This window comes from Drosophila grimshawi, unplaced genomic scaffold, assembly GCF_018153295.1.
Source record: "Drosophila grimshawi isolate 15287-2541.00 unplaced genomic scaffold, ASM1815329v1 contig_1369, whole genome shotgun sequence".
In the NCBI taxonomy this organism is placed as follows: Eukaryota; Metazoa; Arthropoda; class Insecta; order Diptera; family Drosophilidae; genus Drosophila; species Drosophila grimshawi.
This window is the reverse complement of record NW_025062891.1, coordinates 5,481,376-5,494,612: the sequence shown is the minus strand read 5'-3', so window position 1 is coordinate 5,494,612 and position 13,237 is coordinate 5,481,376. Positions and strand designations below refer to the sequence as shown.

The window sequence follows — 13,237 nt, the reverse complement described above, 5'->3', positions numbered from 1 at the left end:
GCCACAAGAGAATATAGATAGTTCTGTTTGTACAACTTTCGCATGTTTCAGTTGGGTCAACGATACGGACAACTGGCTGTATGACGAGGATGAGATGCCAATGCTCTGTGGCAATTTGACTGGTGCACGCCATTGTCCGTTCGGTTTTGTGTGCATCTGCGTTGGCGAGAATCCCAATCATGGCTACACGAACTTCGACAACTTCATGTGGTCCATGCTGACAACATTCCAACTGATTACGCTCGACTACTGGGAGAACGTATACAATATGGTGAGCCTAAACTCAATTAAATATCTATATTTACAAATTATAGTAATCTTACTTCATTTTGATAGGTGCTCGCTACTTGTGGTCCAATGAGTGTTTCATTTTTTACTGTGGTTGTGTTTTTTGGCTCATTCTACTTAATTAACCTAATGTTGGCTGTCGTCGCGCTCAGCTACGAGGAGGAGGCGGAAATAACAAATGAGGCGAGTACCACTCAATAATTGGTCAATCGCAGTTCTCGTTTTTAACTGCAATACGTGTTGTTTTAGGAGCGTAAAAAGGATCTGTTGGATCATCGGGATGATTCCACGTTCAGCTTTGATCCGTCCGTGTTGAACGTGAAAATGCTGAATAAGAACAACAAGAAGAAGATTGATTCACGCAAGGGTGTGCTCCTCGCCTCCTACAGCAAGAAGAAGACACGACGAAAAAAGACCAAAGGTGGCAAGGACAACACCAGTACCAATGGCAGCAATGGCAACGATCACGATAACGCTAAATCCCCGTCGGGCACGCCCAGCCCCAATCCAAGTCCGCGACACAGCAACACAGATCGTCCCTCGGCGCTGGCCCTGCAAGCGCAGAAGCAAATGGAGCAGCAACAGCAGCAGAAGCAACTCATCAAATCCGAAACGGCAGCGGCGGCGGAGGCGGCTACGTCGGAGCAGCAGCAGCAGGAACAGCAGCAAAAGACACGCATCAGCTTCAAGGAGGGTAATGTGAAGAATCCCAATATGCTGTATCCCTCGGACTACAAGGGTCAGCTCATAACGAGCAGCCGTCAGACGAGCTCCAATTCAAGTGGCGGCGTCAATCGTGAGTCCTCGCAGGATGATTCGGGCGTTGTCGATGATCACGAGGAACAGGACACCGGCAATGAAATGGGCCATGTCTCAACTGTGGAGCTGGCCTTGTCACCGCGCGAAGTTCGCCTCATCAAATGCAATGGGAATATAGCGCGCATCAAGAACCACAATGTCTATGCGCTGCATCAGGAGTTCTCCTCGGAGGTCGTCGTCATTGGTAAACACATACATATAATAACCAACTGCTGTACATATGTATACGTATATAAATGTCTCTATTCGCAGATGATCTGCCCGATCGTAATTGTGATCGCTGCGTGCACTGCTGTGCGGATTATGAGAGCTGGCTGCAGTTCCAGAACTGTCTTTATAAGGTGGTGCGCGACCCACTCTTCGAGCTGGCCATAACGCTGTGCATTGTGCTGAACACTGCGTTTCTGGCCATGGAGCATCACGGCATGAGCGAGAGCTTTCGCAATGCTCTCGATGTGGGCAACAAGGTGGGCGACAAGCTTCATTAACAGCTGAAATGTATTATTCAATTATTTTATATAATTTGCTCATTTTAGGTCTTTACGTCCATTTTCACGTTCGAGTGCATTGTCAAACTGATGGCGCTGTCGAAGGACTTCTTTCTGTGCGGCTGGAACATATTTGATCTGATTATTGTCACTGCCAGCCTGCTGGACATCATCTTTGAGCTTGTCGATGGCCTTAGCGTGCTGCGCGGTCTGCGCTTGGTCAGTCTTTGACTTTATTTTCGCTATCAGCTATGCAGTTTCTCATTTGTCTCGCTTGCCATTTGTAGTTGCGTGTTTTGAAGCTGGCACAGTCTTGGACGACGATGAAGGTGCTGTTGAGCATCATAATATCGACAATTGGTGCGCTCGGCAACCTCACGTTGATCCTCGTCATAGTCATTTACATATTCGCTGTGATCGGCATGCAATTGTTCTCCAAGGACTACACGCCCGAAAAGTTCGATCCAGATCCAGTGCCAAGGCAAGCAACCTCCTAAATATAATCAGTTTATTCGTGATTGTGATTGATAATAATTTCTTTGTGCAGATGGAATTTCAATGATTTCTTTCACTCATTCATGATGATTTTTCGCATATTGTGTGGCGAATGGATTGAACCCCTCTGGGATTGCATGCGTGCCGAAGAAGAGGTAAATGACAATTTGTATTTATCACACCTAAATACCAAATACCAAATACTTATATGTTAATTAATTCATTTTGCAGCAAGGCGCATCGACATGCTTTGCCATATTTCTGCCCACCTTGGTAATGGGAAATTTCATGGTTTTAAACTTGTTCTTGGCCCTGTTGCTCAACAGTTTCAATTCCGAGGAGCTCAAGTCAAAGAAAGAGGCAAGTCCGATGCGTTTTCCAGTTGCAAATATTTTGATCACAATCGTTACGTGAATGTATCTTTGTCTATCCGTAAATGTGTATGTGTGTGCAAGCATCAATGTTAAACCACTTAAACAAAGCCAAACTAAAACTTCAAAGTCCTCGAGGACAAGCATTGCTTGTCTTAAAAATCCAAATCATAAATTGTTTACGAACAACATATTTATACAATTTAGCATATACTCTATATGGTGTTTAGACGAATTTGCATTGCACTTGTATGCGTGTTTTTGGGTGTAAACGCGTATCTATATATTCCTAGCCTTAAATATTGAACTCACACACACAACAAACACATCAGCATAAGAATTGAAAACAATTGAATCATACACAAAAAGAAATGTAAAGCACTTTTCTACAAAAAAGGTGTAACATACACAAAGTACACATAATTTATTAAATTAACTGCCTAAATTTGCATACACAAAAAAAAAAACAACATCTAAACTATTATTGTAATTGTTAACCAATTAATTTATTTTTAAATACTGCGCTCAGATATTTAAAGATCGTTTTATGCCAGTTGCTAAATTTCGGCCCTGTCGAAATTTTGTATTTTCATTGTGGTATTTATTTAACGTATGTCTTTTATGCATTTCTTACAACCCTGTTTAAGTCTCAGTGTCTAAGTCTTGATATTTATGTGATAATCTATCTGTTTGCACTATATCTACTTGAATTAACCAAATACTTCTGTTCGTCAACTTTGCACAATGCGTTTAACCTTTTAACTACTTAAAACACACACAACAAAATACACTTAAAAATACCAAAAACAAAAAAAAACTAAATATAACCCCGACAAATACCAATATTTAAATACAAAAAAATACCGTTAAACAGATTTTCAAGAAAAAGGTAATTTTTCCAAGCTCAACCTTTAAAAATGTTTTAACTAATCGTTTGCTTTATTATTTTTGTTTCCGAAAAAAAACCTAATCTAAATAAAAATTTAAAAAGCCCTGTGTATATAATACCTCAAATGTATACCAATTATTAACACTATATCTGTAAAATATTGCAATATTTTGTGTTTCTAAGTGTTTAGCTTTTTGCTGTTAGATTGTATATTGCATTGGATAACCGATTAAATATGTGTGTAAACTTAAAAAAAAGCCCAAAAACAAAAGAAGAATAAAATAATTAGTAGCAAATTCTTTAGTTTTTTTCAAGACCAAACCTTTGCAATCGTTTCGCTAATTTGAAGTCTTTTTTTATGTAGGAGGTGGGCGAGGAGTCAAAGCTGGCACGCAGCATAGAAAGGGTGCGTGATTTGATACGGAAGAAGCGGCAGGAGCGCAAGGATCGGAAGGAGCGCAAATATGCGGAAAAGTTTCAGCAAATTGTGCTCGAGGCGCAGCAGGCGCATGCGACCAGTGTGGCGGCCAGGGAATTGGATAAGCCCAACTTGCTGGCGGAAACAAAGTTCCATAGATTAAGCTATCAGGTGAGTGCTTAACTTAACTTAACACAACCATCAACTCAACTTAATGCGATGATAATTTACAGGAATCTATGAACCGCCCAGTTTCCGGTTCCGATTTCGGCTTTCAAATTCCGCTCAGCGATGGCCTCCACACCATAGTCGATGGCCTGGAGTACGATGAGTCGTCAGAGCCGGCATCCGAGCAACAGCAGCAGCAGCAGATGCAGCAGCAACAGCCATCGTCCGACTGTCTGCCGCCCACATACGAGTGCGCCATGCTGACTGCCTCGAGCATAGAGAACAATGGCTGTGAGAACAATCTGTCGCCTTTGGGGCCGACGGAGCGCAGCAGCCGATTGCAGCATCAGATCTCGTCTGGCGTGGGCACTCAGCAGAATGACTCACGGGATGAGGCCACCTACACGGAGTCGATCGAGCTGCGACTGCTGGGCCAGTACAACTCGACGGATACGGATCCGTATGCTTATGCGCCGGATCAGCGCAGTGGGTCCTTTGCGCGTGGCGATTCGCTGCAGGACACCGACGAGGCATATCTCAAGTACCAAAAGTCTTTGTTAACACGCTCGCCCAGCTATCGTAAATCCCTGGATCGCCTGTCGCAGTCCAGTGGACAGTCACAGCGTTCGCTTCTCCCCTCGCGCAGCCTCAAGTCCGAGGAGAGTGCCATGCGGCGACATTCGAGCGGGCTTTCACTGAACTCCATATCCTTGGAGCAGGATGAGCTGCTATCACAGCAGGCGAATCTGCGCGAGGAGCTGCTCAATTGCGATCAGAAAGAGCTGTTTCAGTTTCTGCAAGAGGACGAGGAGCTGCTGGGCATGGCGCGCCGGGAGAAGAAGCCAACGACGAGCAGCATCAAATCGAATCTCAGCTACATTTCCAATTCCATAATGCAAACGCTCGATTCGCGGCACAGCGGCAGCCACTCCAGCCATGGTATTGGGCAGCAGGAGAGCGAGCCCCTGATGGAGCACTCCGAATTTGACAATATCATACAGAGTTTCGAAAAGGAGCTGGAGGAGATTAAGCGCTCTACTAGCTCACTGGAGCGGAAAATCTCAACGCTTTCGGAACCCTCACCCGCTGCCGATGAGGCGACCAAAGCTATCATGGATCACATTGCTATCATTACAGGCGCCTCGGAGCGCACAACGGCCGATGAGGTTGTGCATCCACTGAATCCCTACGATAGCTACGATCTGTCCAGTGTGCCGCGACGCTCGCAATCCGTCAGCGCCGCCGCCCAGCGTCAGTCCGTCAAGCTGAAGCGTCGCAGCTTGGAGAAGCAGCGCAAGATCGACGAGGACTTTAGCATATCGAATGAAATACGCAAAATCTGTGATCAAATCCACGCACCCTTCGCCGCCATGGAAGCGCTTGCCGTTGCAGCGACCACCAGTGCCACTGGTGGCAACCAATCACCGTTTATGCGTCGCAAACACGATCCGTTTAGCGTGCAATTCGATCGCTTCAAGCGACTCTCGCTGATCGAGCGCGTCGAGGAGCTGCCCGAGGAGGATAAGCCGATATCGACGCTGCGCATCGAGTCAGAGAAGATGCCGCGCAAGTTTCTCAACAATGACAAGCTGCGCATGGACAGCCTCTCATTGAAGAGCACCAATTCGTATGAGAATCTGCTCATACAGAAACAGTTGTGCCGCGATGCTGGCCACCATCCAATGGTAATGGGTGTGCCGGCCACACCGCCGACATCCCTCAAATCGAGCATTGAGCCACCAACACTGGCGCAAATTTCATCGCTAAAGGCAACACCGCCGCTGGCTGCCCTAACGGAGCATCAGCAGCATTATCATGCCACTAGCATACAGACCACCCAACAAACAATGCACCCAACGGCTGTGGGCGCGGCGTCGGCCAAGCGCCGCGCCGAGCATCCACAATCGACACTAGACAAAGCCGCTTCCTTTCAATCGGCACGCACCGAATCGCACAGTTCGGGCGTCGCCGATAATAGCTCGGTCCTGGCTTTGGGGCATGCCGGCAATCGGTCCCTGTCCAATGGCCATCATGATCGCGCCAGCGACAAGACTGACCCGACAGCCAATGCAACAGCAACAGCAACAAATGCAACAACAAAGCCGTCGGCGTTTTCACGACTGACCGAAAAACCATGGCATTGTCTGGTTTCCTACGTAGACGATCTCACTGTCGGTGGGAGACGTAACTCGCAGGGTGCCTACAATGATCCCATGACTTTTCCGAGCTACGGCGAGGCAAAGCCGCCAAAAGTGCCGGACGATTGCTTCCCACAGAAGTGCTACGAGCAGTAAGTAATTACGAAAAATATATATAAATATCACTGCTTTGCTCTGTGAAAATATTATATTCAAGTCAAACCTATCAGTTTTTCTCATTTTCATAAAAAATCGATGAAACGTTTTAATGATATATTTGAAATACAACTTGTTTGATTTGAGCCTGAAGTCGATATTTGAATAAGTAGGTTGGAATTAAATAAATTAAATTATATTATACTTAGTTAAAACGCAAAGAATAACACTTGTTGAATATGCGTTAAAAACATAACATTTGCATGATTATTTCAGTTTCTATTTTCGATGTCCTTGGTTCATGTCCTGCATGGACACGCCGAGTGCCAAGCACTGGACGCGCGTAAGGACGGCTGTCTTGGCGGTTGTCGATACTCCAGCCTTTGAGTGGTTTGTGCTAGTGCTGATCTTTGCGTCGAGTATTACGCTCTGTTTCGAGGATATCTACTTGGATAGCAATAAGACGCTCAAGCGTGTGCTCTACTGGACCAACTTCTCCTTCTGCCTGATCTTTGTCGTTGAAATGGTACTCAAATGGCTGGCGTTGGGCTTCTCCAAATATTTCACCAGCTTTTGGACCATACTCGATTTTATCATAGTGTTTGTAAGTACTGCATATCGTTTATCAGAGATACAGATAAATACGTGTTTTATTTGTTTATGATGCGTTTAGGTCTCTGTTTTCTCGCTGCTTATTGAGGAGAATGAGAATCTGAAGGTCTTGCGCTCATTGCGCACCCTGCGAGCATTGCGTCCGTTGAGAGCCATCTCTAGGTAAGTTAGCCGACCTGGATGTGTATATTAGGGTGCACCAACTACTACTACTACTACTACTACTACTGCTTGCCTTGTGAGAGTTCTATCTAATGCTTAACTACTGCAGTGTCTAATTCAACTAATGAAGTAAACCCTATCTACGTAGGTCTCAACTTTCTTACATGCATTTATCTTATTTCTTTAACAAACATGAAACAAAAAACAACAACAACAAAAACAAAAAAAAAAGAAGAAAAACAACAAATTGGCATTTGCGTTGCCAGAGCTGTGCAGTGTTTAATACAATCTCGTCTTCTTTATGAATTTCGAATAGAAATCTATTTGTGTCCATATTGCATCGCCATGTCCTCAACTTGTGTACATAGTACTCTATATACATATATAGTTACTTACTTCTTACCTATCCATTTAATCGTTGTAAATAAGCAGTTATCTTCAATTATATAAATATATATGTATATATATAAAAAGTGTAGTAATTATAGCAGACGAGAAACGAAACTTATATATCAATAATCAATGTTCGCACAATCCAAATAATAATCGGCTAATCGTTTTGTAGTTTTTATTTTTTCAAAATGCCCATCCCGTAAATATTAGCATTTCATGTTACATTTCTATTCCAGGTGGCAAGGAATGCGGATTGTAGTAAATGCTCTCATGTATGCAATACCATCAATTTTCAATGTGCTTTTGGTTTGTTTAGTTTTTTGGTTGATTTTCTCAATAATGGGTGTGCAATTCTTTGGTGGTAAATTTTTCAAATGCATCAATGAATTGGGCGAGTTGCTGCCAATTACTGTAAGTATGCCAAGAAAACCATAAAAAAAAAGAAAGAAAAATAGCATCTCTATTAGAAACCTCTCAATTTGACTTGAATTAATATACGTTTTGTTAATTTTACAGGAAGTAAACGATAAATGGGATTGCATTGAGCAGAACTACACGTGGATCAACTCGAAGATCACCTTCGATCATGTGGGCATGGGCTATCTGGCGCTGCTCCAAGTGGCCACCTTTGAGGGCTGGATGGAGGTGATGGCGGATGCTGTGGATGCCCGTGGCGTTGATCTCCAGCCGCAGCGGGAGGCCAATTTATATGCGTATATTTATTTTGTTATATTTATTGTGTGCGGATCGTTCTTTACACTCAATCTATTCATTGGAGTTATCATTGATAATTTCAATATGCTCAAGAAGAAGGTAAGAAAGTTGGCCTAAGCCGACAGACCATACCATACAGGTTCAAATTCACAATACGTATTTGTATATAACGCAACTCCTGAAAACCTAATCCCAACAACCCCATTGGACACCTCACCAAAAACTGTACAGGGCAATATCCCCTATCCAAATTGTGTTGTTGTTATTTTGTTATCGATGTTACATAAACATAGTGTGTATTGTGTGCTATATGTTCTGGTTCATTTTCCTCCTATTATCTACTTAAGTGTATTGTATGTATTTGTATATATAAATAAATGTTCATTCTATTCTCATCACTTTTATAGTATGAAGGAGGAGTGTTGGAAATGTTTCTCACCGAATCTCAAAAACATTATTACACCGCTATGAAAAAATTGGGACGAAAGAAACCACAGAAAGTTATTAAGCGACCTATAAATCATTTTTTAGCTATGTTTTATGATTTATCCAATTCGAGAAGGTAAACAAACGAAACGCTTCTGCAAAATCAGCAAATTGCTTAACTATATACTTCTATGTATAATTATATATAGTTTTAATTATATACTTACTTACTTACTGTTAGTCCTTTAACATACTACTATTATAATACTCTCTGGTTAGGCACACAGACATCTCTAACTACTCTAACTCTACTACTACTACTACTACCACTACTATTGTAACATTTTTGATTTGGTGATAAAATTCATTTGAACACTTCACATTCTCTGCATTTGATGATATTTCGAAGGCTGATTTGTTGGCTACTTCTTTAACAACGGAAAGAAGTTGCACAAACGCCGTCAGCAATGCAATTTTCCAACTTTTCCAATCCGATGTTCTTAGATGTTTTAGAGCACCCATTATGAATATATACATATCTAAATTTCTAATCTAAAATCTAATGCATATCAATTCTTATTATCCAACGCACTTCCCAAGTGTGGGCATGCTCTATAAAGAAAACTAATTAGCTACAGATTAAGTTTAGATAAATGGGGTGGATTAATATTTGTGTAACTAATTAAATATATTTTAAGCATGTATATAAACTAGCTTTAGTTTTACTGTATGCTACTCAAATATACATACATATATATTATACATAGTATATTAATAAATTTGTAGCCATAGTTTTGAGCAGCATCTGCACTTCGGCACGCACGAAGTTAGTGTCTTTATTCCTTTCTTAACCAATATCCGTTTATAATTTCATATACTTTGGTGTTTGTGTCTGCCATTAACTCCACCATGTATACGAATCGCCATCGATCATACTATGCAGATTCGAAATTGCGATATTTGTACTGATTTTTCTAAATATGCTTACCATGGGCATTGAGCACTACGATCAGCCGCATGCCGTATTTTTTATACTGGAAGTAAGCAATGCATTTTTCACCACTGTCTTTGGACTCGGTAAGTAAATTTGAATTTATCCACAATCTTGTAATACCCATGCAGAAAGTATTTTAGCTTTGAAATGAATGAGATATTAGCGACCCCAAAAAATATATGTATTCCTGCTCAACAGAAATGAATGAGTAAATGAAGCCATGTCCGCCTGTCTGTTTGTTTATATGCCGAACTCCTGGACACAAACCAGATGAGTTGGGACCAGTTGAGTTTCGATCTGCAAGGGTATATCATTTTCGGCTTGCCGAGAATAGCTGCTCGATCTTAGAGTACATTTACTAATTTGATATATTTTCACAGAGGCCATTGTAAAGATTGTGGGACTGCGCTATCATTACTTCACGGTACCGTGGAATGTCTTTGACTTCCTGCTGGTGCTGGCCTCCATCTTTGGCATACTTATGGAGGACATAATGATCGATTTGCCCATAAGTCCGACGCTGCTGCGTGTGGTGCGTGTCTTTCGCATTGGACGCATCCTGCGGCTCATCAAAGCAGCCAAGGGCATACGCAAGCTGCTTTTTGCCTTGGTCGTCTCGCTGCCAGCGCTATTTAACATTGGCGCCCTGCTCGGTCTGATTACATTCATCTATGCGATACTGGGCATGTCGCTCTTTGGGCATGTTAAGCTACAGGGCGCACTTGATGACATGGTAAACTTTCAGACGTTTGGGCGCAGTATGCAGCTGCTGTTTCGTCTGATGACGTCGGCAGGCTGGAACGATGTGCTGGAATCGCTGATGATACAACCGCCGGATTGTGATCCGTTCTTCAATCGTCAGGCGAACGGCGATTGCGGCCATCCGCTGCTGGCGATCACCTACTTTACGAGCTTCATTATAATCAGTTATATGATTGTGATTAACATGTACATTGCCATCATCCTGGAGAACTTTAATCAGGCGCACCAGGAGGAGGAGATTGGCATTGTTGAAGATGATTTGGAAATGTTTTACATACGTTGGTCCAAGTAGGTTCTTAGCGAAAGCCCCGATAAAGAACGAGAATCGAATTGAATAGTGCGAATGGTTTAACTTGATGTTTAATTGATTTCGTTGCAGATATGATCCACATGCCACCCAGTTTATACACTTCTCGCAACTGTCCGATTTTATTGCCTCTCTCGATCCACCATTGGGCATCTCGAAGCCCAATAATGTCGCGTTAGTGTCATTTAATCTGCCCATCTCTAAGGGCAATAAAATACACTGTCTTGACATTTTGCACGCGCTAGTTAAGCACGTGCTAGGTCATGTCGAGGAGACCGATAACTTCAAACAGTTGCAGGAACAAATGGATGTCAAGTTCAAGAAACAGTTTCCAACGCGCAAAGAATTGGAAATTGTTTCGTCGACGCGGATCTGGAAGCGCCAGGAAAAGGCGGCCAAGACCATACAGACCGGTTGGAAGGACTATTTGCGGTACTAACAACAGCACCCTATCAAAAACATTTTATCTCAATCTCAATCTAAATTCAATTTAATTTATTAAAATGATTTCATTGCTATTTCACAGACGCAAGCAGGAAAAAGAACGCTCCAATTCCGGCGACAGTGCAACGCAGCATTCTAGTCCCGGCGGCTGGCAGTCGAAACTCTCCGCACTCAATTTCTTCCATCTGCAGGTGAGTAAAAGAATTGTAGCAAACAGAGAATTCCATTTGATTCCACGTGTACTGTCCGACACAGGTGAGCCGTCGAGGCACTGCCTGCTCCAGTCGCGCCTCCTCGCGGAAATCTTCACGCGCCTCCGATGCCTCCGATCTCAGCGAGCTGGCCGGGCCCTGGTTAAATCTTCCGCTAATGCTTGTCTCTGGCGCCGATGATGTGGTCAGGGATATCAAGCAGCAGAGCGACGAAATGGGCAAACGGTAGTTAATCTTGTGCTTTACACTCAGACACACGTACACACACAGAAAAACACACATGCAGACACATATATATCTATATGTATATGTGTATATATATATATATATGTATATATATCATATACGTGATTCGAAATGCAATTTTTAGACGAAAGGCTTTCACAATCATGAACAGCAACAGTAAAACAGCAAACAGCAAAACAGCAAACAGCAAAAACAGCAACATTGATAAAAATCTAACGTATTTTGTGTTCCACAATATATGAAACTTGAGCCCTATTTTTAGCATATCCTCTTGTATCTCCCTAAACTATGAGTCCTTGCTCGCAGAAATGGTCACAGCCGTTTTAAGAAGTGGCTCCCAGCCTAGTGGCTTGAATTACTTAGGTAAAGGCAATGCTCATACCAGTTAGCTAAACAACCAAACAACAACAATTACTACAGTTACAAATAGCAATCTCTCAACTTTGTTTTTAGTTCTCTTCAATAACTCGCCGCCACCAGATCACTCATATTTACTCAATATATATATATATATTTATAATATATTTATATTTAAAACTACCCAATATACGTACAAGTCGACTTATAACTAATTTCAACATCTATATCGCTCCTCATTCAGCAAAGCAAATCCAAACCAATATCTAAATCAGTATTACAAATAAAAAAGTCTCATTTGCTACAAATGCTCTATTGTAACTCTACTCTAAACAACAACTACAACCTATTTGCAGTTCTAAAAACGTATTCAGTAAAATGAGATTATGAAATTATCATTTGTAAGTAGTGCTCTATCCGAAAAAAACAAAAAAAAAATAACAAAAAATCAAAACATTGACTATCTCTGAAACAAAAACTCGTTAATCACCGAATGCGTAATTTTAGTTGATTATCTTCTAAGTTGCTTAGCCGCTGCCTGCCCTTTGCGATCTATCACGATTATCATTATATCTTTTATAGTTTCCGTAGCATTACCATACAACTCTATCCTATGCCTTCAAAAGTACACCTAGCCCCGAAATTCGGTATCTATCTGAACAGCGATCTTAAAAGTACAGCTCTTTGAATATCGCTGCCAAAAGTCAAAAATGAAAAAAAAAGAAAAAATATGCAAAATCTCGGGGAACTCCTCTACATAATATAATCAATAATCGTACCTACTTACACTTACATACCTGTATTATAACAATGTACAGCTTTATTAAATTGCAGCTTTTTTGTACAGTTCTATGACAACTTGAATCCGTAATTTCGTCAAAAAATTGCAGAGCTAATATTAACCGTACAGAAAATTGATAACAAAAAGTATCTGTATCTATTATCTGTCTTAATTATCTAACATTCTACAGTTTCTATTACGAATGAACATCAATAAAAATTTATGTATGTGTTTTTTCGATTATTATTATTTCTATTACTATCATTAGCGGTAGCATATTTGTGGAAGCGCCTAGAGCAAGTCGTCGCCGAAGCTTTTATAATTTCTTTTTGCGTCATCAGGATGCTGTCGATGACAGCTTAACCTCACCTTCAGTACATAGAAAAAGTAATTATTGACAAGTGCCTAAATCACAGCCTCAATCCACTCAATCAATATCTCACTATCAATCAATATCAATATCAATATCAATATGTATGTGTTTATGTATATAATCTTGTACATAGCCAACACCACCATAGATCGCACCAACAATTATCTATTAATATATTCTATACTCACATACATAAAAACAAGTACCAAGTATATATGTATATC

General features: G+C 41.5%; 1 protein-coding gene across 2 annotated transcripts in view; it reads left to right on the top strand.

Moving 5' to 3' along the window:
• The window catches only part of LOC6560404 (sodium channel protein 60E), a 35,194-nt gene that overhangs the window by 17,165 nt on the left and 4,792 nt on the right, over window positions 1–13,237 (top strand). The window contains exons 5-25 of one of the 2 annotated variants that reach the window (XM_032734080.1): window positions 52–271; window positions 337–471; window positions 538–1,291; window positions 1,360–1,574; window positions 1,644–1,814; window positions 1,883–2,076; window positions 2,143–2,245; window positions 2,322–2,450; window positions 3,715–3,939; window positions 4,002–6,226; window positions 6,507–6,834; window positions 6,904–7,004; window positions 7,634–7,808; window positions 7,914–8,210; window positions 8,519–8,673; window positions 9,481–9,614; window positions 9,912–10,581; window positions 10,673–11,032; window positions 11,127–11,235; window positions 11,300–11,481; window positions 11,765–11,865. In XM_032734080.1, the coding sequence (XP_032589971.1) occupies window positions 52–271; window positions 337–471; window positions 538–1,291; window positions 1,360–1,574; window positions 1,644–1,814; window positions 1,883–2,076; window positions 2,143–2,245; window positions 2,322–2,450; window positions 3,715–3,939; window positions 4,002–6,226; window positions 6,507–6,834; window positions 6,904–7,004; window positions 7,634–7,808; window positions 7,914–8,210; window positions 8,519–8,673; window positions 9,481–9,614; window positions 9,912–10,581; window positions 10,673–11,032; window positions 11,127–11,235; window positions 11,300–11,481; window positions 11,765–11,865 (6,983 nt within the window). The other variant, XM_032734079.1, reaches the window with a different exon arrangement.